The sequence below is a fragment of the Acomys minous genome (assembly GCF_964271855.1).
Source record: "Acomys minous genome assembly, chromosome: 3".
Classification (NCBI taxonomy): Eukaryota; Metazoa; Chordata; class Mammalia; order Rodentia; family Muridae; genus Acomys; species Acomys minous.
In genome coordinates this window covers 108,936,090-108,962,305 of record NC_140485.1, presented here as the reverse complement: position 1 = coordinate 108,962,305, position 26,216 = coordinate 108,936,090, and the positions used below count along the sequence as shown (strand labels likewise).

The 26,216-nt window shown below is 36.9% G+C and overlaps 1 protein-coding gene across 5 annotated transcripts in view; it reads right to left on the bottom strand.

Annotated features, from left to right (window-relative positions):
* NKAIN2 (sodium/potassium transporting ATPase interacting 2) overlaps positions 1-26,216 on the bottom strand; it is a gene marked incomplete at its 3' end in the record, with an annotated part of 1,039,202 nt that overhangs the window by 564,891 nt on the left and 448,095 nt on the right. For all 5 annotated transcript variants that reach the window (XM_084776800.1, XM_084776796.1, XM_084776799.1 and 2 more), the window contains exon 2: positions 4,653-4,790. In XM_084776800.1, coding sequence (XP_084632926.1) covers positions 4,653-4,790 — 138 coding nt within the window. The remainder of the gene's footprint in view (positions 1-4,652; positions 4,791-26,216) is intronic.

Below are 26,216 nucleotides of genomic sequence, written 5' to 3'. Positions count from 1 at the left end.
AGATTAAGGAAATGCCATTGTTATGATCTAAGTCTTAAGTCTTGACTCCAGTTAACATTTTGCGCAGCCACAGCCTCTAATCATTCATTTTTTTCCTCAGATGTTTCCTGAAGTAGATTTTCAATCTTTTAAGATTTTTATTTAAAACTCTTTCAACTGCAATTTTGTTGTCTCCTTTGGACAAACTGTAGTTTTATTCCATCTTTTGGTATGTTCCTATTTTCTGAAGCCTCTTTTGGACTTTTAGTCATAGAAATTATACATAAGTAAATAACTTAAAAATTATTACCAAAACCAGATGACCCAAAAAGCCACTGTGTTGGTTCTAAGAAGAGCTGGTAGAGGCTAGAGGGATAGAGAGGGGCCTGTTCAGTATAGATGGTAAAAACAGCAAGAAAATAGTGATTTAGGGCTAGCCAGAGATGACTCATAATTACTGAGAACAATGATCATGACGAGAGCCTAAAATAATCGAGAACACAGATGGCATACCTGTGGACATGCTGATCTGCTTAAGAGCGTTGCCAAGCACACACTTATCAGAGCTATTTGCAACGGCTTAGCTGAATACGACATCATATTTTGAGATAGCAACCAGCTAAAGAAAGAATGAATTGCCAAGCAGAACTTGCAAGTTACGTTTCCAGCCCAGAACTGGCTTAGCCGGAATACAGAAAGTTTTCATCAGCCACAGGCAAATGAATCTCAATGTTAGGCAGTGTCTCTGGAAAAGTTTAAACCCAGAGTGCTGCCTATGGGAAAGACCACATGAGGGTGTATTGGGGAAAACGATTGTGACACAGAAGCCAGGTTTTAAGTTGTGTCTAACACAAAACTAGATAAAGATATGTCTTAAGGAAAGATTATAATGGGATTCAGAGAAGTCTAAACATAGTTGCAATGATAGGCACAATGTTTGATTTCACATTCCTGTCTAGAGTATGCTACAATGTATCACTTAGTGTTACTTTTCAATAGTAATAGTGAAAACATTATAGAAAATTTGCACTGAACTATCTGAACACCAAGCATTGTGATAAATCTATTTCATAAACTACCCGCTTTTTATCTAAGATTATCTTCTCTATTTTAAAACTGTTTAGACATTTTGGTTTTCATCCCAAGTATTTATTTATAAATACAGATGTGACACTTATTGAGTGATATTCAAAGCAACTTTCATTAGAAGAATAAAATCACAAAAGGCACAGAGTGAGATTTTATTCATTTGAGTTGATGTACATCAGCCAAAAATATTATGAGAAATTTATAATTATTACTTCTATTGTTCAAGAAAAAATATTGATTCTAGAGGAGATAGAATTGTATACAGCCATAAGCAGTTTGTTAGGTCCAAGATTTCAGTCTTAATATTTTGACTTCAAATGACCCATTGCCTAGACACTGTCCCTACTTTAGATCAAACTGGGTTGGCAACGGGGCAATGAAAAGTATGTGAGGCAGGGTTAACCAAAACCAAGAATTATGAAAAATCCATATGGAAACCTACTATTTCTAAAGCTAACTACAAATATGGCTTTAGTTTGAATGAAGGTACACTGCTTACATGGATTACACTGCTCCCAGAAGCCAAGGGTAATTAAACCAAAATTCCACTGACAAACATAAGACCTAGCTCTGTGAGTTGTTGGTCAGGGAGACACCAGAGGCAGCCAAATAGATACAGGCTATTGCTGTTGCTCTTGCTTTCCCAACAAAGTTTGACCATAAGGCCATATTTATGAAGATAACATTTACTTTGGCTATGAGACAGAGAAAAACAAACCAAGCAGCATCCTTTCTAGCAAGTACTCATTGTGCTAGAAAGTGTAATGCCAGCTTCTGGAAGAGCAGAGTCCTCACAGTCTCAGCAGATATGGATTTAGCATGTTGCTGTACTTTTCTGACAGACAAATATGCTCTCTGGTACAATGGTGACATACTCATGACAATCATTGAAGCTTTCTGACAGAATGTGGGTCACATGTTACATGACGTACTGCATTCCTTATGTAAACCTGGTCAAATGCCATTGACTAGGGCACAAGCAGGTCCTAGGAGGGATGATACTAAGGTTTTTGTGCTAAAATGACATGTTGCCAACATGCTTCTTAGGGATTTATCTTTATAGCCATAGACAGGTGCTGGTCTTCCCCTTGGTCAGGGAAGCTTCTGTTTATGTTAAACAGAAGTTAACTCCATGATTCAAAATTGACCCAAGTACTGAGAGAAAGAGACTGTTAAGTACTCAGACGTAAACAAGACTTCCATGTCATATACTCCTAGATTCGGAGACACAAGAAGGCAGAAAATGAATGTAAGAGGAGTAATGTAAGGAATGTGAGAAGTGCAGAGAAAGGTATTTTCTGTAATTGCTAGTCACTGGATTTATGAACTCCTCATAGCTGCCTTCACTTGCATCCTGTCTATACAAGTTTGGGCCCATCAGCTCTCTCTATTTTTATGACGTAAGGGCTCATGAGGCACCACTACTTCCTGCGAAGTTATAAGAGTTCAACAGGTCAATGGAGAGGAAGACTCATTTTCTTCTACGTGGTGGTATAGGCACTGGTAAGTTACCCAAGCACCAGTAATATCCCTCATGCATGCTCATGCAAGCAACCCTGATCACTGGCACAGATGGATGAATGGATTGAACGAATGAACACACACACGTGCACAGACACACACACACACACACACACACACACACACACACAAACACCATATTGGATAAAAGAAATAAGGAAGAAGAAGTTCAGCCAGAGAGGGAGACAAAAACACAGTGGGGGTAAATATAAAAATAATGTATATATTTGTATGAAAATGTCAAATGGACAATACTATCACAGATTAGATGTACATTTTTTTTTTTTACTGTTCAACAGAACACTTTTTAGGAGCTGTAGATGGCTACCTAGCCACACATACAACATGTCCTTTCTCAGAGCATGCTCCTGGATGCATGGACTATGAGTTTCTCTTGATTCCTTAGCAAGGCATTGGCAATATGGGTGTAGTAACTTCCATTACATTGTTGCCTCAGTTCCAGTAGCTGTATCCGTGTTCCAGAGCACAGAACAGGGCAGAGAAGGGCACCTTTTGTAAGAAGTTTCATGAAACCTGAGAAGTCCTGGTGGTGTGGGCTCAAAGAGGCAGCTCTTCAGCTGTGCTAGCACAGGCTCTGTGACAACAAACTAGTTTTAATGTTTAAGATAAGTCTCTATGCATTTGTCCTTTGTGAAAAATAGAATAGAAAAACAAGTTTAAACTTGAAAAAAAAAAAGCTCCATTAATGAAGAGTGATAGCTAAAATCTGAGGCACATACAAAGTTTCAAAAATGCTGTTATGGTTCCTATAGCAACCGCAACAGTTGAATTTCACTTTTATGTTAAGTAAGTTTAACTTGAAATATGAATGTAAAATGCCTCCTCTGAATCAAAATGAGAATTACTGGAAACATAGAGACAGTGATCGAGAATGTTCTAGCTTCCAGCCATTTCGAATATTGTCCGTAATGTGCATTGAAAATTTCACATCAATTGTATATCATTGCTTGCAGTCATTCTAAGCTGTGCTTAGATAATTTTTTAAGATGGGATTATTTAAAATGACATGTGTTGGGGACAATAGGCCATATGACCAATGTTCAGCCATCTTGTGCAAGTCTGCACCTTTAAGTCTCTGTCTTTCCCAGAGCTTACCTTTCACCAGAAACTAGCTGATCCTGTTGTGAGTCAGCAGCTAAAGACAGGGATGGAGCGACCCTGTTGTGAGTCAGCAGTTAGACTAAAGACAGATAGGGATGGAGCGACCCTGTTGTGAGTCAGCAGTTAGACTAAAGACAGATAGGGATGGAGCGACCCTGTTGTGGGTCAACAGTTAGACTAGACCTAGATGAAGACAAAGCAAGATACCCTGCGTAGCAGGACGTCATGACCCTGCCTAGAATTCTCTATGTTTTGAGAAAAACCTGCAACTGCGTTGCTATAGCGATATGCTTCCCTGCCTTCTGAGAGTATGATCAATCAGACTTGCTCGGGGCAGACATGACAGTCTTACTAATTTTTCTTTTTTAAACTTTGTCTGCCTATTATTATTTTTATTAATTAAACATTTTATATTTTTTACGTATACATTAATATTATTACACATCTATACAATAAACTATCTATAGCGAAAAGAACCATGACACAATCAGGAAGTAGTGATTTGACAACCTTGAAGAAAACATCTTTCCTATTTTGGTACTTCTAAAATTCTGAATGTAAATCAATCTCCATAGCATTTTGTCATTATCAACTTAAAACATCTATATAGGTATAAAAACATCTTACCTCCTAAACAACTAAGCTTCACTGTTCTTAATTCAGAGGCCAAAACTTGATAATTTAAAAACATAGGATCATGGTTCTGTTTGTAATTATAAGAAAACATTTGGCCCAAAGTGCAATTAACAAAAATACAATATGATTATAAGCACTAAGAAGCTTAATTACTATTGATGTGGTCAGAAACTGTGAAAACGAACACATGATTTAAGATTATGCTATCATTAAAATAAGATCTCTACTTCATTTAAAGGATGTCTTGCAGCTTGCACATCATTCTCAAGTTCAGTAAAACAGATAAATGCAAGAAGAATACTTACTCCTGTTACATAACGAGGTCTATATTGAATAGTTCCAAACAAACCAAGGATGACGATGATAATATGTACAAAATTCGCCAGGATAGGTGCCCACTGATAGCCAAGGAAATCAAATATTTGCCTCTCCAGCACACAAACCTGGAATAGCAAAAGAGGACAGGATAGGTCAGCACAAATGAGAGAGACATCACAGGGTCAGAGATGAAAGAATCATCGTGACATTATAATTAGCAAGTATAACTCTGCTGTGGTATGTGTCATTTTTAACAGTGAGAATGGCATGTTCAGGCATGTTGCATAGGAACACCATCTGATCTGCATATCCACAGAGAGCCACTTGTCTATCAGAGATGATTATGTAGAGGAACCAAACACTATTTATAAGATGTCATGGGCAAAGTCACAGAAAATTATGTTATCTGCACTATTAATCACTCAAAATCATCAACCAGAAAGGTAACCAAGTCCCCATGCAGGGCCTGTTTGGATCTCTTCAAATGTCATTCTGTAAGTTGGCTGTGCGTAAAGGGAATTGATACAGATAAATACAAAGAAAGTCAGTGAGCTACTAGGATTCTTGATGAAGGATCTACAACCAAACAGGCTACATGAGTTGTTTCCACAGCGAGTGTCTTACTCTTTACTGTAAAGTAAAGAACTTTGGCAGATGGGAAGGGTCCGTCCAGTCCTAATAGTGCAGAGCTATAAATCAATGTGAAGAGAAGGACTAAAAAGAAAATAAGAATGCAAAAGAAAACAAAAAAAAAATCATTGTTTTTTAAAACAAGACAATCTGATTTATGTTCCCCAGTTTGCAATTAAGATTTATAAGAAACTTAAGCAGTGAGAAGATAAAAGAAAAACAAAGCAACAATTTAAAAAACAAGTAAGAGCAACAAACTGTTAGTAGCTCTGAAATTTCAATTTTTATTTGATAGTGAAATACAGATCTCTGGCAAATCCTTCCTTAGACCTAAGAGAACAAACAGCCTGTTGGCTTTATTCTTGCCTCTCCCCAGGAGCACTGATAATAAACTCACTGTTCAGAGAAAACATCGCAAATTATCTCAACATTCTACACTAAGCCACAGAAAACACAGCCATGATTTCATGGTGTTTTAAAATGTATTAACATCCTTATACTTTAATAATGTTTCTCTTCAATAGGAAAACGCTGTATTTTAAATAAGTACATATGGTGCCAGTGAGATAGCTCATCAGATAAAAGTCCTTATTGTGCAAGCCTGATGATCAGAGTTTGATCCATGGAACACACAAGGGAAGGAGATAACTAATTACCATGAATTGTCCGCTGATTTGCACATAAGTCCAGCAGCATACATGGATGCCCTTGTGTGTGCACAGATATCGACCCTCAATCATGCATATTTTAATATTCTACATATGATGTCATAATTACATTATTTTAACCTTCTCTTTTCTCCATACCAGCCCTCTCATTCACCTCCCTTTCTCTATCTCAAGTCCGTATCTTTCTTCTTCTTCTTTGTTGTTGTTGTTGGTGGTGGTAGTGGTGGTACTGGTGTGTGTGTGTGTGTGTGTGTGTGTGTGTGTGTATGTGTGTGTGTGTTCTAACCTGATCACTCCATATTTTTTTATTAAATAATATACATATGGCCCTGTTCAAAGGCCTTTTGACTGGGCGTCATTCCCACTTCAGCTGGTCAGCTAAGCATTAGACTTACTCCTATGGACTTGAAAAAGGAAAGAAATCCCCAAGAGCTGTTTGCATAAAACCCCCATTTCCTAAGGCAACGCATGAGCTATGCAATGACTGTGATTGTCACAAACCCAGCCTAAACAGATCACTGCCATTGTAGTTTGCAATGTCAGAACTAGAAGAAAGGAAAAAAGGAGAGAAGGAAGAGGGGAGGGAAGGAGGAACGGGATGAAGAGGAAGAGGAGGAGGACTACAATGATGCTGATGAGGAGGAGGAGTGAGAAGGGGATGTGAGTTTTGGTCCCTAACATTTGCTAAATTCATCATAGCAGCAGATACAGCAATACAATATTCTGATTGGCTGATGACCACAGAAACTGCAGAGCTCCATAAACCATGAACAGCTTTCTAGGAAGCTGGGTCATTCTTTCATCTATTTTGAGTATTCAGCAAGATAAATGAGATTCATCTCTGAGATAGCAATGGTGGATGTGCACCGTGTAACTGCAGAAGTAGTGCCAAAGACTAAGTAGATCTTCTGACAGAACAATTCCTAATCATGTATATTAAAGTTCATTCCCACATCGAGTTTCCTTCCTGCCAATAAACAGTAAAGAGCAATGAAAGACAACAGCAAGAAAAATCTGAAGTTTATGTATTCTGAGCATCATAACTGTGGGGACACATCAGGCAAAAAGCAAAGAGTGTATCAGTCAAGCAGTGGGAACTTCCTGAACAAATGGAGCAATTACACAAGAAGATCGTACTGCTATCATTAATTATAAAAATGCATAGACAGTAATGTACTTGCTAAGTTTGCAAGGCTAAAAGGAAAATTTAACAATATATATGAGTTTCATAATGAGAGAACTAATAGAATCTTTCTCATGAGATTACGAAAACAGAATAATGTAACTGATCTCTCTCTCTCTCTCTCTCTCTCTCTCTCTCTCTCTCTCTCTCTCTCTCTCACACACACACACACACACACACACACACACGCACATGCACACACGCACATGCACACACGCACACACATTCCATCTCTTCTTTTTTCTTGTCCTACTGAACATAATAAATAGCTTTATCACAGGTGCTATAGCTTAAAGCTACACTAAAGAATGGGAGCCATTCAGCGTGTCTCAGAGGAGTGAGAAATTTTAGTACTAGTTCAGTTTTCTTCAGATTTCCTTCATCAGAAGAGCGATAAATATAAGTATTGTTCAACATAATTATTGTTAAAACCCTTCCTCTGTTCTGGCCACACATACATCCCTCCACAGCCATGTGTAAATCCAAGGCATAATCATGATTGTCAGATTTTTGTATATTAAGTATTCTAAGATGTACAATGTATGACTACCCTGTGGTCATGAAAGCAATGTTTGAAACCAAGTACAGTGTCTATAATCCCAGAGCTGGAGTGGGGAAGACAGGAACATCTTGGGGGCTCACTCACCACCCATTTAGCTATGTCACGAAATCCCAGAGTCAAAGAGAGAATTATCTCAAAAACTAAGGTGGTGAGTGGTTGAGAAAGGCATCCAGCATTGACATCTGGCTTACACACATACATGCTCACATTCCATTTATCCTGGCGTTATGTTATAGGCACTATAAGAGTGATAGAAAATATACTGTTGTATCACTTTTTTTTCTTTTGGAATGGTTCAGAGAACAGTTAACCATACTTTCGGTTTGTGACATTATCTTTGGTGAAGGCAAAACTCACGTTTTTGTTGTTGTTGTTGTTGGTTTTAATTTGTTTATTGTTCATTAATGTATTCTTAGTAGTGTTCAGATTTAACCATTGGGGGGCTTTCAACTGTATTATCTGATGTCCTTCAAATTATCTGATATGTAAAGAACTGGCCTTGAAAATTATACTACTATTATCTTATCACATAAGATATATAGTGCAAAAAAGCTTTTGTATTTATGACTTTCTTATACATAAATCTGTATACATAATAGCATACTATAGACATATAATTTATTGACATTAATTCCTTGGTCCACAAATCATGCTAGTCCCATTACTATAGTTACAGATGTCCTATTTTTTTTTTTTTTTAACAAATTAGGGACTAGTCTTTGATTACCAATGTGAGTGATGATGTTAACAGTCTTCCTCACTATGTGTTTATCATTAGATTTTATCCTTGTTATAAATCCTTATTTGGACTGGTATATTACTAGCATACTTCCATTTTGTGTTAAAATTCAACAACACACTTGAAGAAATATTATTTGGCATCTTTGTATCTACAAAGTAGCTAAAATGTAGTTCTTTGGTTCCCCCACCAACACTGTGACAAAGATTTTTCTCGTCTCAAAACCTAAATATGACATAATTTTCCTTAAATATTTTAACTTTGTAAAAGCCAAGGGGTCTTTCTATATCTTTTCCAAGGCCATCTGTGCAAACCTGGCCCACTACCGTAGACTGCATAGCTTTACAATGAAACAAAAATAAAGACGTGAGAATGAGGGCATAGACTTGCAAATGAGGGGGATCAAATTATCTCATCACTTATTTGTGTGAATGAGACTGCAATGTGGTTATGACTTATTCTCAGGGAAGTACCACGTTTTCCTTATGATCACATTGTACATTCATAAACCTAGCTTGTTGTACCTAACTAAGGCATTTCATTTTAATGTAGGTATTTAATTGGCTTCTAAGTTTTGCTAGCAACTACTGTAAATACACAAAACAGACATATTAACATGCCTAGAGGCCAAATTGCCCCCAAAGGATAAGAGTAGCCTGAGTTTGCATGTTGGTTTCTCATTGTTTTAATCTACAGCACAATCAAGTTATAAATATCATAGAGGTTTCCTGTGTCTTGACAACATGTTTGGGATGCAGAGGTCTTTATAATATCACAAAATGTCACAATGTCTAAAAAACAAAACACCATATAAACAGTGTTATCTTTTCTCCTTTTCTGCTTTTGGTGGACAAAATAAATGCAAACACACATGATGTCAGTTTTCAAACATAAACAAAGGAGACAGTATTTAATCTCAGTGCGAAATATTGTTCAGATAAAATACGAAGAAGATAAACTTTGCTTATCATTTCCAGTGACTATGCAGTAGCCACAGGCCAAGGCAACAGGGTTTTCATCAAGAGGGTTCAGTTACACTTGACTAACTGCAGATATTTAAATAGTTGTGTGTATGTGAGTGTGGTCACTGTCCTCCCCCCACCTCCCCCTCTTTGTGTTGCATATCTACAGTGTATCCTTGAGTACAAAATAAAATTATCTGGTTTTTGGCAACAGTAGGTCACAACTAACAGTTTTTTAATTTAAATTGAATAATCTCTTCTTATAAATATTTGATATTCACTAAGAATAAATTAACCATTGCCCAACATCATTATCACAGTCAAAACCACAGCAAGGACTTTCACAGCACCATAGCAAGTAGAACTGCATCACATTGATTAGAACAGACACCAGCATAAAGTTTTGGTGGAAACCTCATATTTTAAAATTATAAATTGATATTATAATTACAACTCATAGTGTGATCATAGTAGTTCTCTTAATCTCTATAAACCTTATTCTCTTTATCTGTAAAGTGGAGAACTGCAACAGATCATCTCCTGCAGTCTTCATGGAGATGAATGAAGATGTACAATAAAAGGTGCTCTGGAGGAGTCTCCATACCTGATCTCAAACTGTACTATAAAGCAATAGTAATTAAAACAGCATGGTACTGGCACAGCAACAGGCTGGTTGATCAGTGGAATCGAATCGAAGACCCAGATATGAATCCACACACATATGGTCATTTGATTTTTGACAAAGAAGCTAAATCCATTCGATGGAAAAGGGATAGCATCTTCAACAAATGGTGCTGGTCTAACTGGATGTCTATGTGTAAAAAAATGCAACTGGACCCATATTTGTCACCTTGTACAAAACTCAAATCCAAGTGGATTAAAGACCTCAACATAAAACCAGAGACACTAAGTCACTTAGAAGAAAAAATGGGAAAGAGCTTGGAACATATTGGCACAGGAGACAACTTCCTGAACAGAACACCAACAGCCCAGGCATTAATGTCAACAATTAATAAATGGGACCTCATGAGTCTGAGAAGCTTCTGTAAGGCAGGAGACACTGTAAAGAGAACAAAGCGACAGTCTACAGACTGGGAAAAGATCTTCACCAACCCTACGTCTGACAAAGGTCTAATATCCAAAATATATAAGGAACTCAAGAAATTAAATACCACCAAACCAAATAACCCAATCGAGAAATGGGGCATGGAACTAAACAGAGAATTCTCAACAGAGGAATATCAAATGGCTGAGAAACACTTAAAGAAATGCTCAACCTCCTTAGTCATCAGGGAAATGCAAATCAAAACAACTCTGAGATTCCATCTTACACCCATCAGAATGGCTAAGATAAAAAATTCAAGCGACACCACATGCTGGCGAGGATGTGGGGAGAGAGGAACACTCCTTCATTGCTGGTGGGAATGCAAACTAGTACAACCACTTTGGAAATCTATCTGGTGCTATCTCAGAAAAATGGGAATAGGGCTTCCTCAAGACCCAGCTATTCCACTCCTTGGAATATACCCAGAAGATGCTCCAGCACACAACAAGAAAATTTGCTCAACCATGTTCATAGCAGCCTTATTCATAATAGCCAGAACATGGAAACAGCTGAAGTGTCTCTCAATAGAAGAATGGATAAAGAAACTGTGGTACATATACACTATGGAATACTATTCAGCTATTAAAAACAAGGAATTCCCGAAATTTGTGGATAAATGGATTGAGCTAGAAATGATCATAATGAGTGAGTTAACCCAGAAGCAGAAAGACTCAAATGGTATATACTCACTTATATCTGCATATTAGCCCAAGGGGCATGTCCCACGAAAGCCTTCACTTACCAGGAAACTGAGACAGAGGAGAGGACATTCTAGTGGGATTCTAGATGAGAGAATCATGGGAGAAAGGCAAAGTAGAAGGACCCAGAGGGTCCTAGAAGCCTACAAGTAGAACATTATGATAGGCAGATTTGGGCATAGGGGTCCTGCTCAAACTAAGGCACCAGCCAAGGACAATACAGGCGGTAAACCTTAAACCCCTATCCAGATCTAGCCAATGGACGGAACACTCTCCACAGTAGAGTGGAGAGTGGGATATTACTTTCTCACATACTCTGGTGCCTCACCTTTGACCATGTCCCCTGGAGGGGGAGACCTGATGACACTCAGAGGAAGGACAGCAGGTTACCAAGAAGAGACTTGATACCCTATGAGCATATACAGGGGGAGGTAATCCCCCTCAGGAACAGTCATAGGGGAGGGGAGTAAGGGGAAAATGGGAGGAAGGGAAGAACGGGAGGATACAAGGGAGGGGATAACCATTGAGATGTAACAAGAATAAATTAATAAAAAAAATCTTTAAAATAATAAAAACATTTTAAATGCCAAAAAAAAAAAAAAAAAAAAAAGAGTAGTATCCATAGAGGCCATTATTAAAGGCATAGTGTGCATCTTAAGATAATTGCTACTATTGACACTCATTTCAATTGACATAAAAATTCAGATACCAGTATTTTATTTAAAATATCATCCTTTAGTTTTTCAAGCGGTAGTAGGCTTTAGTTGGAAATGATTAAATGTTTTTTATACTTTTGAGCATGAATAAAAATTATACCATGGCAGATATCCCTCAAAATCTAAGTTCTACAGAGTGAGGCTGTTGAGGAATGATTTTTTTTCTCTGACATAACACTTCATCTCTCAAATCTTTTATGGTAACACAGAAAAAGCTAACAAAGCCCGGTCCCTAAACATCATTTCATTCATTGCCATTTTCTAAGACTCAGCAAATACGGTAGAGTTAACATTCATTTCTTTAAAAAACTGCATCCATATAACTAACATCAATACATAATTAAGGTAGAATATCTTGGCCATCACACATGACAACTTGAGTTGGATCCCCAAAACTCACATAGTGTAAGAAAGGAGAACTGATCTCCACTTATGTACCATGCCCCATATCTTGCAACCCTGCGGCACATGTGTGTGTGTTCATGTTTGTGTTTTTGAGTGAGTGAGTATACACACAATAAATAAATAAGTCCAAAATGTTTAAAGGGAAAGAATACACCTTATAAAAGAAGTTATAAGAAGATATTAATAATTTCATACAGAAACAAAGGAATCAATATTATGTTTATTACAGAATAGAGTTTTTTTTGTGACTTGAAATTCTGAAACACTACATTTGTACTAAAGAAGAATCATATTTTTCCTCAGGAAACTTAGAGATTTAATAAAAAAAACCAGTTAATTTGGTTGCCCTTATTTTTAATATAAATTTATTTAAATATAATTTCAATATGGTGCCTCATATCCTAGTTGTGATGATAACAAAATCATTTATTATTTCTCACAGCTGTTCATTCGGCACAGCAATTTAAAACCATTTCATAGACAGCACCCATGCTATCAAAAGACAATCTGATGAATAGCATATTATACTAGTTTTAAAAAGAAACAGAAATATAACACAGTATTTTAATAAATGAACACAAAGTTTCTTTATTCTTGTTCTCTGTGTTCACAGGATTTTTTATAAATGTGTGAAAGGGTGGATGTAGTTTGTAATCACTAAACATTAATTGAATTTTGAAACTGAGGTTTTTAAAAATGCTGAGGATTTGCCTTGGTGTTTCTTCATCACATCTGAAAATTCAGTCTTCTCACTGGATAAAGAATGTCTGGATTCTGATGTCAGTCAAAATTATTATAATTTAACCAATACTTATAGTAGGTACCATGTTAGAAGAAGTTGAATGCTTTTACATAAGGCTTACTCTAAATTATACATAAAATAGCAAATATTGTATTTGTTTACACATGAGTAGAGTGGCCATCACAAAGGATAACATGTTTAATATCATGTTTCTAGAGCTGAAAGCAAGCCCTGCCTTCTGACATATATGTCTTTGTTTTCAGCAACAAGTCATTGACATCTGAACATACTAGATCTTTATGGTATATTATTCATAATATTTTGGTAATGTAGTTCTGCACCACATGATTTCTTAATTCAATAGGCAAAGAAATATGAAGGTTCTTTGTTTTGGGGACAAGACAATATGTCAAAAAATAAACTAGTATCTAATTTTATGCCTGCTGTCTATGATTTTCAAATTCACAGAATCACCATGAACCATACAATATTGTCTTAATTATTACTGTTATTTCAATCCTACCACTGATGTATGTCATAGTACAGATGAGTTCACAGATAGAACAATTGCTTTGAAGAAGTCGAACTGCTATTTTTTTTTTTTACCATCAATGCAGTCAGCAAATAATATTCCCATGAAGCCACAACCAAAGATATTTATCAGAAAATATGTGGCAAACCTTTACAGCCTAACCTCATTTACCAAGTTTAAAATCTCAGTATACCCAGGTGAAATAGTCTAGCACGTTCCCAGGAGAGGTCCATTTGTTTGAGGGATCAGTGTTTTGATTTATCTGTGGAGTCTATAATTTTGCTCTGTGAAAACTAACCTTTCAGAAGACCCGGAACGTATCAAAGTGACAGTTTTTCTAGGAGCTTTCATGCGTCACTCAAAGTGCATTACAGGTGTGAGTTCAGAAATGCAACACAGCCACTAGATCTTGAATCAAGTTTCTTAATGATGTGTCAACAATGTTAAGATCGAATTTAAAAAAAAAAACCAGGTGAAATATGCCTGAATTAGAGACATCTGTGCAGCATTTGGAGGACTTTATCAGTGGAATGTTATATCATATATTCTATAAGCATTGATGAAATATTAAAAACACTAAGCCATTTAAAGCCTTGTCCTAGGTCTTATAGAGATTTGGGAATAAGAATGACCAATGTGATGGATCAGATATGCTTCACTTTTTTCTAAAAATATCCATACTGACTACAATATATATTATATCAGAATTTGGCCCGGAATAAGCTGATGAGATATGTTGTCATTATGGTTCTACCTATTTGCTTTGGCTTCACTTCTGAGTCTCCCAGTGTTCACTCATCAAATATAAACAATCACCATTCTACGGCTAACACGATGGGTAGAGGGTGCAGCAGACAACAGTGCTGCTATTTTAATAAGGAACTGGAGAGAGAGAAAGTTGCTGAGCTCCATAGCATTACATATTTGTTCACTGCTGATCTTCATACTCATCAAGAGCACAGTAAAAGTGAAACAAAAGTAGATCATGTAGCTTGTGATGTTTTGCTTTTTCATAGCGCATGGAATGTCTCTGGAGGAAACCTCACAATCAATATATTAAAGTTGCCATATGGAGAATTAAAAAAAAATGTGTCAACTAGGTAGATGTAGATTTTTTCTTAAAAAGTGATAAAGGGTCCAAAATGTGCACTGTGTATCTTCATTAAAGAAGAAAATAAATGCAGCTTTTGGGCCTAATCTCAAAATCTATTATGTGCCTTGTACACATTTATTTTAAGAACTCAAGATAAAATGCCACTGGGAGATATTTATCCTCTTTCCATTAGCTGTCTTTCTCTTAATTGAGGCAATAGGTAGATAATGCCATCAGCACTTTTGATATCTCCTCTGTGAAGTGTACACTTCATATTTAGCATAATTAAAGGTGAAAGCTTGGAGGCTCTTGTTGGTGACAGGGACATCATAGTGACAGGATGACCCTGTGCTGAGGTCTTCTCCATTTCCTTTCTCTCTGAGCTGCTCTTCTTCTCCACAAACCAGCTTCTCCAGACACAAGCACATGCTTCAGGGCACAGTTATTACTGTTTTTGACTAGTGCAAGGCAGCTATATGGAAGATGTCAATCACACTTCTCAAACTCTAGGTGACATCTCTTTCATAAAATTCAATTTCATAAGGATGGGAGATGGGATGACAGCCTCACTTACTCTGACTACTAAAGGCCGATCAAGGGTTGAAATGAAAGGAGCTGTTATCAAGATTGCTAACATGCCCAACAGTCACTGCAGTGGTAGGTTATATAAGAAATTCTAATTAGGAATACAGGAGAATGCCATTTCAGTTGGCTGCAGGAATATTTTAGATTTTGTTGTGAAATGCGCTCTGTCTGGCATTGGCAAATACCATGTCTCTGGTCATTTGGAACAGCTGTATTATTGAATTCATCAGAGATCCATTGATTGTGTTCTAAAAAGGGATAGCCACAGTATTTGTTTTCCTGTGAGCATAGTGTGATGTGATATCCTCTATCAGCATTAGTGTTCTCCCACAGACTCTATTATTGCATTATAGATAACTGGTGCAACTTAGAAATGATAGAATTTGTCAAGATATAAAAATATATTTTATACATTATACTTAAAAACTCAAAGAACTAAAGCGCTGCAAAATATCACGCATTGTTCTCTGCTTACACACTCACACACACTCACACACACACACATACGCGCACACACATATTTTATAGGCTACCAATAGTACTTATAAAAGGTTTTCAGGCATTTTATTGGTATTCTTTAGTTATTTCAGACAATGTTATGAATGAGGCAATATTTTCTCCTTTTAAAAATAAGGAAGCAAGACTGTAGGAATGGTCCAGAGGTACAACACATGCTTAACATGTAAAAGATTCTGATTTATTATCTACCACTGGGAACAAACAAAAGAAAAAAAGCCTAGCGCTATGAACTTAAACTAGGTTATATGTCTATAATTGATAAAGATGATTTGTCTATAGTTCATATTCTAGACTACTTAGATATTGCTTTCCATATAATGTTAAATAAATATATTCGTATATAACACCTCATCTGAAATGTATATATAGGTGAAATAGTTTTGTCATATTCAAATGTGTGTGTATCCTTTCTGCATTACACTTCATTTTAAGCATGAATCATTTAATTATTTATTTAGTGTAGATCGCCTGATAGAGCAACAGAAAATGCCAGTTAATAAAACTTCTCCAAGAGCAGGCCTGTGCCTTATAATGATGTTATACAATTCTTGAAAGAGATAGCACAAACTTAGAAGAGATGATGTTATACTCATCTTAGAAGATGCTGTATATCTTGTAACTCTAGTTGCTTGCTCTTTCAGTACACTGGCAATGGGGAAACAAGACACCCCTCTTGAAATATCTGATAACTACTAGCGGGAGAAACTTCAATTGTTTAAGTAACTGGCTTACCTTTAAAATGACCAGTGCACAGAGCCATTCACAAATCTGAATGTCTTAGCAATGGGTTGAGTGCAAAAATCACATGATAATGATGTAAAATGTATGTTAAGTCACAGCATTCCTAGGTTACCCTCATGTTTTTTTTTTCAGTCAGCTCAATTCCATATGCACACAACGAATACAGACAATCCTTACAATTCCTATCTCCCAATCCTTCTTGCCTATAAATCTCTTTCTCACATTCACGTTTATTAGTTTGGTTTTTTTTTTAGCACTGTGTTTAACCAAGGCCACCTGTGTGACCATGGTTTGAGAGCCATCAGTTCAAATTGGAGGACTCAGGAATGGGTATATACATAAAGATGCTGACATCCCCCTCCGAGAATCTATCAATATCTATTAGTTCAGTAAAGAATGGTGTCCCATGAGCCATGACCCATCCATGTCAGTCAGAATTCTTAAAATTACAAACATGCTTTGAATATCTCAAAAGCAATTATCTTAACCTGTAGATACAGAACCATGATCTTCTATATCCATTTATCCTGTGCTTGACAATTCCATAAGGACTCATTATCACGTTGGTAGAAGAACAGTGGGTTTTCAGAGTTCTGGAAAGCACTTCTGAGCTTTTTAATTTAGTTTACTGGCAAAAGTTCCTGAAAAATAATATTTTATTTTGCCAAGTTTGGAAGCATTAAAGGATTCTGGAATGTATTTGTTACCCTTTCAAAATTCCCCTAAGACTAAGAGTTTCTTAGTTCTTTAATCATATTAATCATAGAAGAGAGATGATGTTTGAAAAATATGATTAAATAACTGTTTTCATTGCCTTTTATTTTTACTTTGTTTTAAATTGATTTTAGTGGTGTGTGTGAGTGCGTGCATGAGTGTGTGTGTGTGTGTGTGTGTGTGTGTGTGTGTGTGTGTGTGTGTGATTATACTGTGAGAATCAGGAATCAAGGCATAAACCTTGTGTGGGTGCAAACAGAGGCCAGAAGATGGAGATACAGAAAATTGTGAGCCATGCAACGTGTATGCTGGGTACTCTGGAAGACCAAGAAGGACTGAAGTCTATTTCACCTCTGAGCCTTCTCTCCATCCCATGTCATTGCTTTTCAAAGAAGATCACTAAATTTATGATGTATGTGAATATGCAATTTATGTATGCCACGTCCATACCCATATTTATACCTGTGTCCAGTTACAGCTGATAACTGGCACCTGTATGCTCTGATTTTTGTCACCCCCTTTATGGTGTTAAAGAAAATTAGTTCTATAAAATTATACTTCAACCATGTTCCAGATAAGTCCAGTCATTTGAAAAAAAATCAGTCAAATAGTAAAACGTTGGCAAAAGACTGAGTTAAATTTGTCTTACTCTTCAATCTTTTGAAAGGCAATGTATAATAATTTGCTAAATTAAAATTTAGAACAACCAAAATAAAATATGTGTGTACACACACCTATACTATATACAATCTTATAATAATAATGATGATGATAATGATAATATAATAATAATAACAACAACACTAATAAAACAAGCCAATATATCTTAGCCACATAAACAGAGCCTGACTTAACAATAGTGAACACTAAAAGAAAATAGCCAACATACATGGTGAATTGTTTATCAATAAATGGATATTAACAATATAATACATACAGGACAACAATATTACAATCCACAGACCTAAAGAAGTTAAGTAACAAAGAGGATCCTAGGAAGGATGTTTAATTCTCATTCAGAAGGGCAAATAAAATAGACATAGAAGCTGCTGAAGAGAGGGAACAGGACAAGAGCCTACCATAAAGGTCCTCTGAAAGACTCCATGAAGCTAGGGATCAAAACAGATGCTAAGATTCACAGCCAAACTCTAGGCAGAGCACTGAGAGCCATATGGAAGAGTTGGAGGAAAGAAGGACCCGGAGGGGACAGTAGATCCACAAGAAGACCATCAAAGCCAACAAATCTGGGCCTTGGCATCCTGCACAAACTGATGCACCAACCAAGGACAACGCATGCAAGAGAACCTAGCCCCTATGTTCATATGTAGCTGACAGACAGCTCATTCTCCACATGAATCACCTAGTAAGGGGAGCAGGGACTATCCCTGCCATGAACTCTGGTGTCTGCTATTTGATCACTTCCCTCTGGTGAGGCGGCATTGATTGACCACAGAGGAAATGGATGTAGGCTCCTGATAGGCTATGGTCAGATGGTAGGGGTGCCCCCCGCCCTAGCCCTTTCAGAGGACTAGTAGAGGGAAAGTAGGAAGTAGAAGATATGAGTGGGGTGTTAACAATCAGGATGTAATATGAATAAATTATATATATGCATATATACATATATGCATAACATCCTAGAGGAGAGGAGAGAACCTATGGTTTAGTTCCTTTCACACAGTTGCATGCTCAGACAAGTGACAAATCTCCATGATAAAAATCAAATGGTGTTTTGTATTGCATAACTGAAGTGATGGGCAAAGCACCTCAAGTATTTAGGTAGGTACTTTTATATGTAAAGAGGACAGAAACTGTGAAAATATCTGAGCTGAGGAATGCTGCTGATGTCTAAGTCAAAAAGATCAGAGATTAGAGTGTTAGGATAGAAAGGGAGACACTGAGGTCCTGAGGAGTCTCATTAGCTCCAGGATGGTGATGGCCCTGTTGTGTGCTGGAGCATCTTCTGGGTCTATTCCAAGGAATGGAATAGCTGGGTCTTGAGGAATCCCTATTCCCAGTTTTCTGAGATGACGCCAGATAGATTTCCAAAGTCATTGTACAAGTTTCCGTTCCCACCAGAAGTGAAGGAGTGTTCTTCTTTCTCCACATCTTCGCCATCATGTGCTGTCACTTGAGTTTTTGATCTTAGCCATTATGATGGGAGTAAGATGGAATCAACATTATTTTTTAAAAATCTTGTTTATACTCTCAGATACCAAACCTTATAGTGTCTAGACAGCAAGTGTGTCAATGCAGCGTGTTTCGTATCCACCTCTATGCCATCTCCGGGGCTATCAGGTCGACCTCTAAGACATTACCCAGACACTGTGCACAATAATAACCCATGATGAAGATATGTATGTCAGCTTTTGGATAGTAATTAAACATACTACTTATTTTTTTAATCATATAGAGTGCCAAGTCTTGTTTCAATCTATAAAGGTCTATGGCAAGTCTCCTTTTAAAATTAGAAAATAGATCTTATACAGAAATCATCTATTTCTAGGTGAGTTGTGTGAGCATCATTTTCTGGCCTAGGCTGCTGCTCTTCCAAACCTATACAATCTAGGAGAACAGCAAGCTGCCTCTTATTTGGAACCTTCTCTCTAATGACCTAATAGATGTGGGATCGAAAGCCAATTTGAGATAGCCAATTGAGTCATTTATATAAGCAGCCATTTACCTCTGATAAATGGCTCTATAAAACTTCTAAATATCTTAATTATATGGTGGAATGTAGAATCTGACATAATAGAATAATTCAGAATGAATGAAAACACCAGTGAGAAAAGTTATGGGACAGTAGCTTAACTACTTTTGTTCTTTTTAAAAATATTTTGGCAAATTATGAAGAAATTAGCATTAGGGAAAATTTTCAATTGTATTTGCTGTTTTAAACATGTTTTATTGATTGTTGGCTAATATTAAGTAGCAACAAGCATTCAACTTCTTGTGATGGCTGTAGTAGACACGAGCAAAAACGTATCAGTGCAATTTTTAATATGTTTAGGACACATTTTATGCTTAAATAAAACATTTAATATATTTAGAACACAAATTCTATAAAGTAAGGACATGACCATTCCAAGGTTTGGTTGATAAAGGTTTTTACTGTAGATTTGAGAAAGTAGAGCCACAGGTGTCTGGAAGTGTCCAGAGCAGGGAGAGAAAGTATTAGATTAAACATGACCAGCAGACTGAACTGAATCGTGAGTAGAAATGGGGTGAGGGCAAGAGAGGAAGAGAGAAAGAGTAGAAAGAGAGAGCATACAGAGAGAGCCAAAAGAGCAAAAGAGAACTCATGCCTGAAATGGCTGGATTATATAAGAATAAGAGCCTGGGAGGAGGGAAGCCCAAGAGCTGGGTTAAGGGAGCAGGATGCCAGACTGCATTCTGTAATGGGTACTTAAGATGCTAAGAGAGCCTGGAGTTTGGTAAGAGTTTCATATGCTAACTGGCACCACACTTAGCCATTTCTCCTGGGTTTCTTTTGATCTTGGCATAAATCATATCACATTTAATATATCTTGGTTGCCTATTTTATTTTCTGACAGAATTCCATGAAAGACTATCACTATTTTGTACAGAGAAGTCCATATTCAAATTACTTGTTAATATATAGTAATAACTTTATATATGTTATATATATTATTTGCAAAGGTACAAACAAATGCATAGGTATAAATATATAAATGAGAAAATCATTTCTAAATATATAAATTTATACAATTCATTTATTACTATTATATTTGGTTCTTTTAAATAATTTCATTCAAATATGTTAGAGTTAATGTAGTTATCTTATTATATGTTTTATCTTTAATAAATTATTTACCACCACTGTAAATTAAATTCATACTTATATTTTCTTTGGAGAACTCTTTAGCACTTTTAGACTATCATGATCTTAATTGTATTAGAATACAAATATCACTTTTTCATGTGCTTTATTCCCAATACTATATTATGACAAACTTGTTTAAAGCAGCTTAATCTGGACTTTTAAACTATATAATCATTATAAAATACACTCAATTTCAAAGTAATTTGAACTTTGAACTCCTAGAATAGATATCCTGAAACAGACTAAATTCACAAGTTATTTTGTTACGATAATGGAAGGAGTTCAGGCAATTTTCTTCCCCTTTTATCGAAAACACTCATGGTGATTTTCTTAGAGAAAACTCATCAGGGCAAATAATTAGTAGATTCTGGCTTTACAGACCAGGGTGCGTTTTAACTCACAGATACTGTGTGAGTTCTGGATGCTTTTGCAGGACTGTGATTGCATAGGGAGCTAGAATTATCTGGACCAGTAAGTCATCAGCTCCCTTGAAATAAACGGGGGGGGGGGGGGGTGGGAAACAGAATGAAATAAACTCTAGGGTGGGGCTTGGGGCTTAGGTTTTTTTTCCATTGAAGTGAAATGTGAAGTGTTGGTCAATGAAGCAAATGAACAAAAGCAAGATAACTGGAAAATCTGCAAAACAACAACAACAACAACAACAACAACAACAACAACAAACAAACAAACAAAAATCCCTTCTGAGGTTAAAAAGTCCTAAGAGCAAGGAAATCTGTTATTCTTTCAGACTTAATTACAACTCCTTTTTTCCCCCTACTTAATTGTGTTCCTCTAAAATGAAATACATTCCATGTAATATAAAATAATCTAAAATACTATCTTTAGTTTACTTATTTGTTCACTTTACATCCTGATCGCAGCAGCACTCTCCCTCCTCTTCCCCCAGCCCCACCCTCCTACACTATTTCACCTTTCCCTGCTCCATTTCTCCTTAGAACAGGGGAGCCTCCTCCCAAACCTATGCCTGCAGATCAAGTGGCATCAGGAATAAGAGCATCCTCTTCCACTGAGGCCAGACAAGGCAGCCCAGCTAGGAGAAATTGATCCACAAGCAGGCAACAGAGTCCTTGTCAGAGATACCCTCTGCCAACTTGCTAGGGACCCACATGAAGACAAAGCTTCTCATCAGCTACATATGTCTGGGGGCCTAGGTCCATCCCATGCATGCTTGTTGGTTGGTACTTTAGTCTCTATAGCTCCCATGGGTCTAGGCTTATTTGACTTTGTTGGTCTTCTTGTGGAGTTCCAGTCTCCCTTTCACAAGACTTCTAAGCTCTGCCTAATGCTTGGCTGTGAGTCTCAGCATCTGTTTTGATCTGCTTCTGGGTGGAGCCTCTCAGAGGACAGTTATGCTAGCTGTATACTGTCTTTATTGTGTTTAGGTATGTACCTTGCATTCTTGATCTCTCCAAGACTTTTAACATTTGCTCAACCGTGTTCATAGCAACTTTACTTGTAATAGCCAGATCTGGAAACAACCTAAATGTTCCTCAACCAAAGAATGGATAATAAAGAAATTGTGTACATTTACCCAATGGAATACTACTCAGCTATCAAAAACAAGGAAATCTTGAAAGCCACAGGCAAATGGATGGAACAAGAAATGATCATGCTGAGTGAGGTAACCCAGACCCAGAAAGACATGCATGGAACCATGAGTTCTTACACATGGAAGGAACATGCTCCCACTGTACTATACTAACAGCCTCATTAAGACCAGCCTGGTCACTCTAAAGTTACAAACTTCTAAGTATCTCATGTTCCAAACTTCCTATACTTTCTCTCATTTATTCTCATCACTGCTTTCTAATATGCTAACATTTTGACTATTTAGTTTGTTGATGACCTATTTTCCTCACTAAAATGTAAATCTTACAAAGTTGAGGACTTTTTTCTTTAGCTTACTAGCACGGTATCTGGAACAATGCTTGACACATTCTTGATGTTCAGTGTATCCAGATACTGTCAAAGGATGAAATTAATTCACTTGTGATGTTTTTAAATAATGAAAGTGGCAGATCCAAGGAAATGCATTTTCTTGGCACTGTGGTGATTTATGGCTGCTATTCCAACTCTAACTGTCTGTGTAATCATTGCTAATAATTTGGTCCATTATCTTTAACAAAACCATAATCAATGGAGTCAGTGAGGACATTAATCTTAATCATCAATCTGTTCTATCATACACTTTGCCAGAAAGCCAAAATTTCTGGCTATAGTCCTGCCTTAATACACAAAATGGCCCCACAATAGATGGTTTCTGTTTGTAAGACTGAACAGTGGTGAATAAAAGACAGAAACTTGAAGTATAGGGGTTTGATAGTGAGCACCCAATAAGGCAACAGTCCCCTAGGTCCATGGACCAAACAGAGACATTGGTAGATGTCTCTCCTCTTTAGCTCAAATCTAATCAGAATTCTGTCTCCTGGCATGTGGCACTCCAGTTTTACTTCATTCTCTTTAGTTATTACCAACAGTAGTAGCAATAAGAGCAGTCGTCACCATGGCGGTCAATTGCAGAACACTGATCTATCCAGAAAGTCCCTTGATAGATAATGGGTGGTATCATGTTTTGATGTGTGTACTTAATGTTATTTTTGTAATGTAAGGTTTTCTTCTTTCAATACCTGTTTACCATTCTGGGATAACTGGTACTTTAGTCTTTCTCTCTAGGAGATGGATGAAAGGGATGAGATTAGAAATAGACAAGGAGTTAGTGACGACTGATGGCCAAGTCTTGACAAGGAAGGGATTCATGTGGACCAGACATCCACATTCACAAACATGTACCCAAAGCTTTGGAATCCAACAACAACAACCACTGGAAGAATCATAATCCAAGATTAGGGAGGTCTCTTATGTACTCTCATTTACAGGAGACCCCCTCTCACTTTGCCATTTAAAATGGAAACAAAATAAGATCAGGAGATAAAATGCCAAAGCAGGACTTCTGAGTAAATAATGTCATGTTATGCTGTGTGCACCAGATGTGAAAGATGTATGGATAGAAGCTGTGTCTCAAGGTTTCATGTGTGAGCAGATACCTTAATGACTAGTAGCAACTGACAATCACCCCTCTATAGTGGGGGCCTATAGCAACATAGGCATTGATGACTGTTCCATCTCTACCTGTATAGGAGGCTGAGGTTTGTTCTTTGTTTACAAATCATTTCATGAAGATTTAAAAAGCATCTACTGAACCTAAGAAGGTAGCTCGGCTGGTCAAGTTCTTGACTTGGCATGATGGTGCACACTCATAATCTTAGTACTGACAGGACTGAGACTGGTGATACTCTGAAGCTTACTGCATAGCCATCCTTCTTTCCTTCCTTTAATACACACACACACACACACACACACACACACACACACACACACAAATACAATAACCAGGAAGAAAAAAAGAAAAAGTATAAAGCATACATAATCCACTTAACTAAATAATAAATAGTATTTGAGAAATATCCATTGAATTAGAATGGGTTGAGATGACATAAATTAGTGCTACTTTGACTCAGAAGTAGAAAGGGCGTTACTCTCCAAGTGAAACGAAGTTGTTTTGTATAAAACAAGAAGTGAATCATTCATCCACCTGAGATTCATTTTACCACATGCACACTATTTAATTTTCTTTATGAAATAATCCTAGGTTGAGGGAACTTCCATTTTGCCCATTGTATAGCTCTTCATCTCAGAATCATGAGAATTCCAGTCTTGCCTATTTTATACTGTTAAATGCTACACTTTCAAGTAATTGTCGTGCTCATGTGGTCCTAAAACAAGGAACAGAGAAAAACAAAACCTTGTATAAAATCCTGACTTTAGTTGAATTATGGTAAAACTCATTGTAGCTTGCACCAAAAGGAAACTCCTTCCTTTTTGTGACTTAGGTTGTAATCCTGTATTTCCTTCTACTTATAGCATGATAAAGATCTATTGGCTCAAATTTGTCATACACAGAGTCCTGAGAGTCCAGGCTCAAGGCCCTGCTGCCTGGACCCCAACCCCTGCCTCACTGTTCAGTAACTATGTGACTGCAATTAGTCTAATTCCTCTATTTACACTTCAGGTTTTTCATCATTAAAATACTATAACAGAATTTATGCTATATCACTTCAAGAATTAAATGATTACATATGTCCTGCATTAGAAAATAAGGCATTTAATGAATAATTTGTGAAAAATCTATCTCTAACTTGAAGTTCTCTCAAGTTATAAAGATGACAATAGACTTCATGTCTATGTAAATTTCATGTCCTGGTGTGTTTCAAATGGGCTTCCATACATAGTACAAGGAGAATGATGATTTCACTGACATCACTAGTGACTAATTTTATACTGAAAAAGACCTGTAATTAAAGAGTTCATAGAATACTAGATGAATAAATCATTCTGGTTGATGTGAGGGATGGTTTTTATCGTTGACGCCAGAAACACTGTAAGCAGTAGAGCAATTTGATCTCTAGAGCAAATATTAACACAGGAGCTGGGAGCTGGGACAGGGTCCGATCAGTCAGGAGCATGTGGCAATGAAGCCTGTCCACCGAGAACATGCCGGAGCTGCTAAGGCTTGAGGGCAAAGCTTCCCAGACTGGTTTTGAACTTTTGGCCAGCTGACCATTGCATAACCAAGATGATGAAATCATCAGCAATGCATTCATTAGCCATCTGCTTTCATCCACATTGACAATGGATGGGGTCCTTTGGGTAACTAATCTAATAAGGCATGTGCACATTATTTCTCTGGATTAAAAATTAAATGGACAATCTACCATACAGCAAAGTGTTGGTGATTGAAGGAGCAAGATTTTAATTATTTCTACTGCTCAAGGAATATGTAGTTTGGGTATGTTATTTATACTTTGTCTTTCATCTAACAATTTAGCAAGAAAACCAAGCTGGTTAACACATGGTTTACCACAGGAAGACGAACATTAAGAAGGTCCTAACATGATGAATAATCCAATCCTGTTGATATGCCCACACATAAATTTGATGCTATTGCTTACAAGGTATGATGAAGGTATCTTTCCTTACAAATATTGTGATGTGGAATAGAATTTTAAGTAGTTCAGAGAAAGAAATGGAAAGGCAT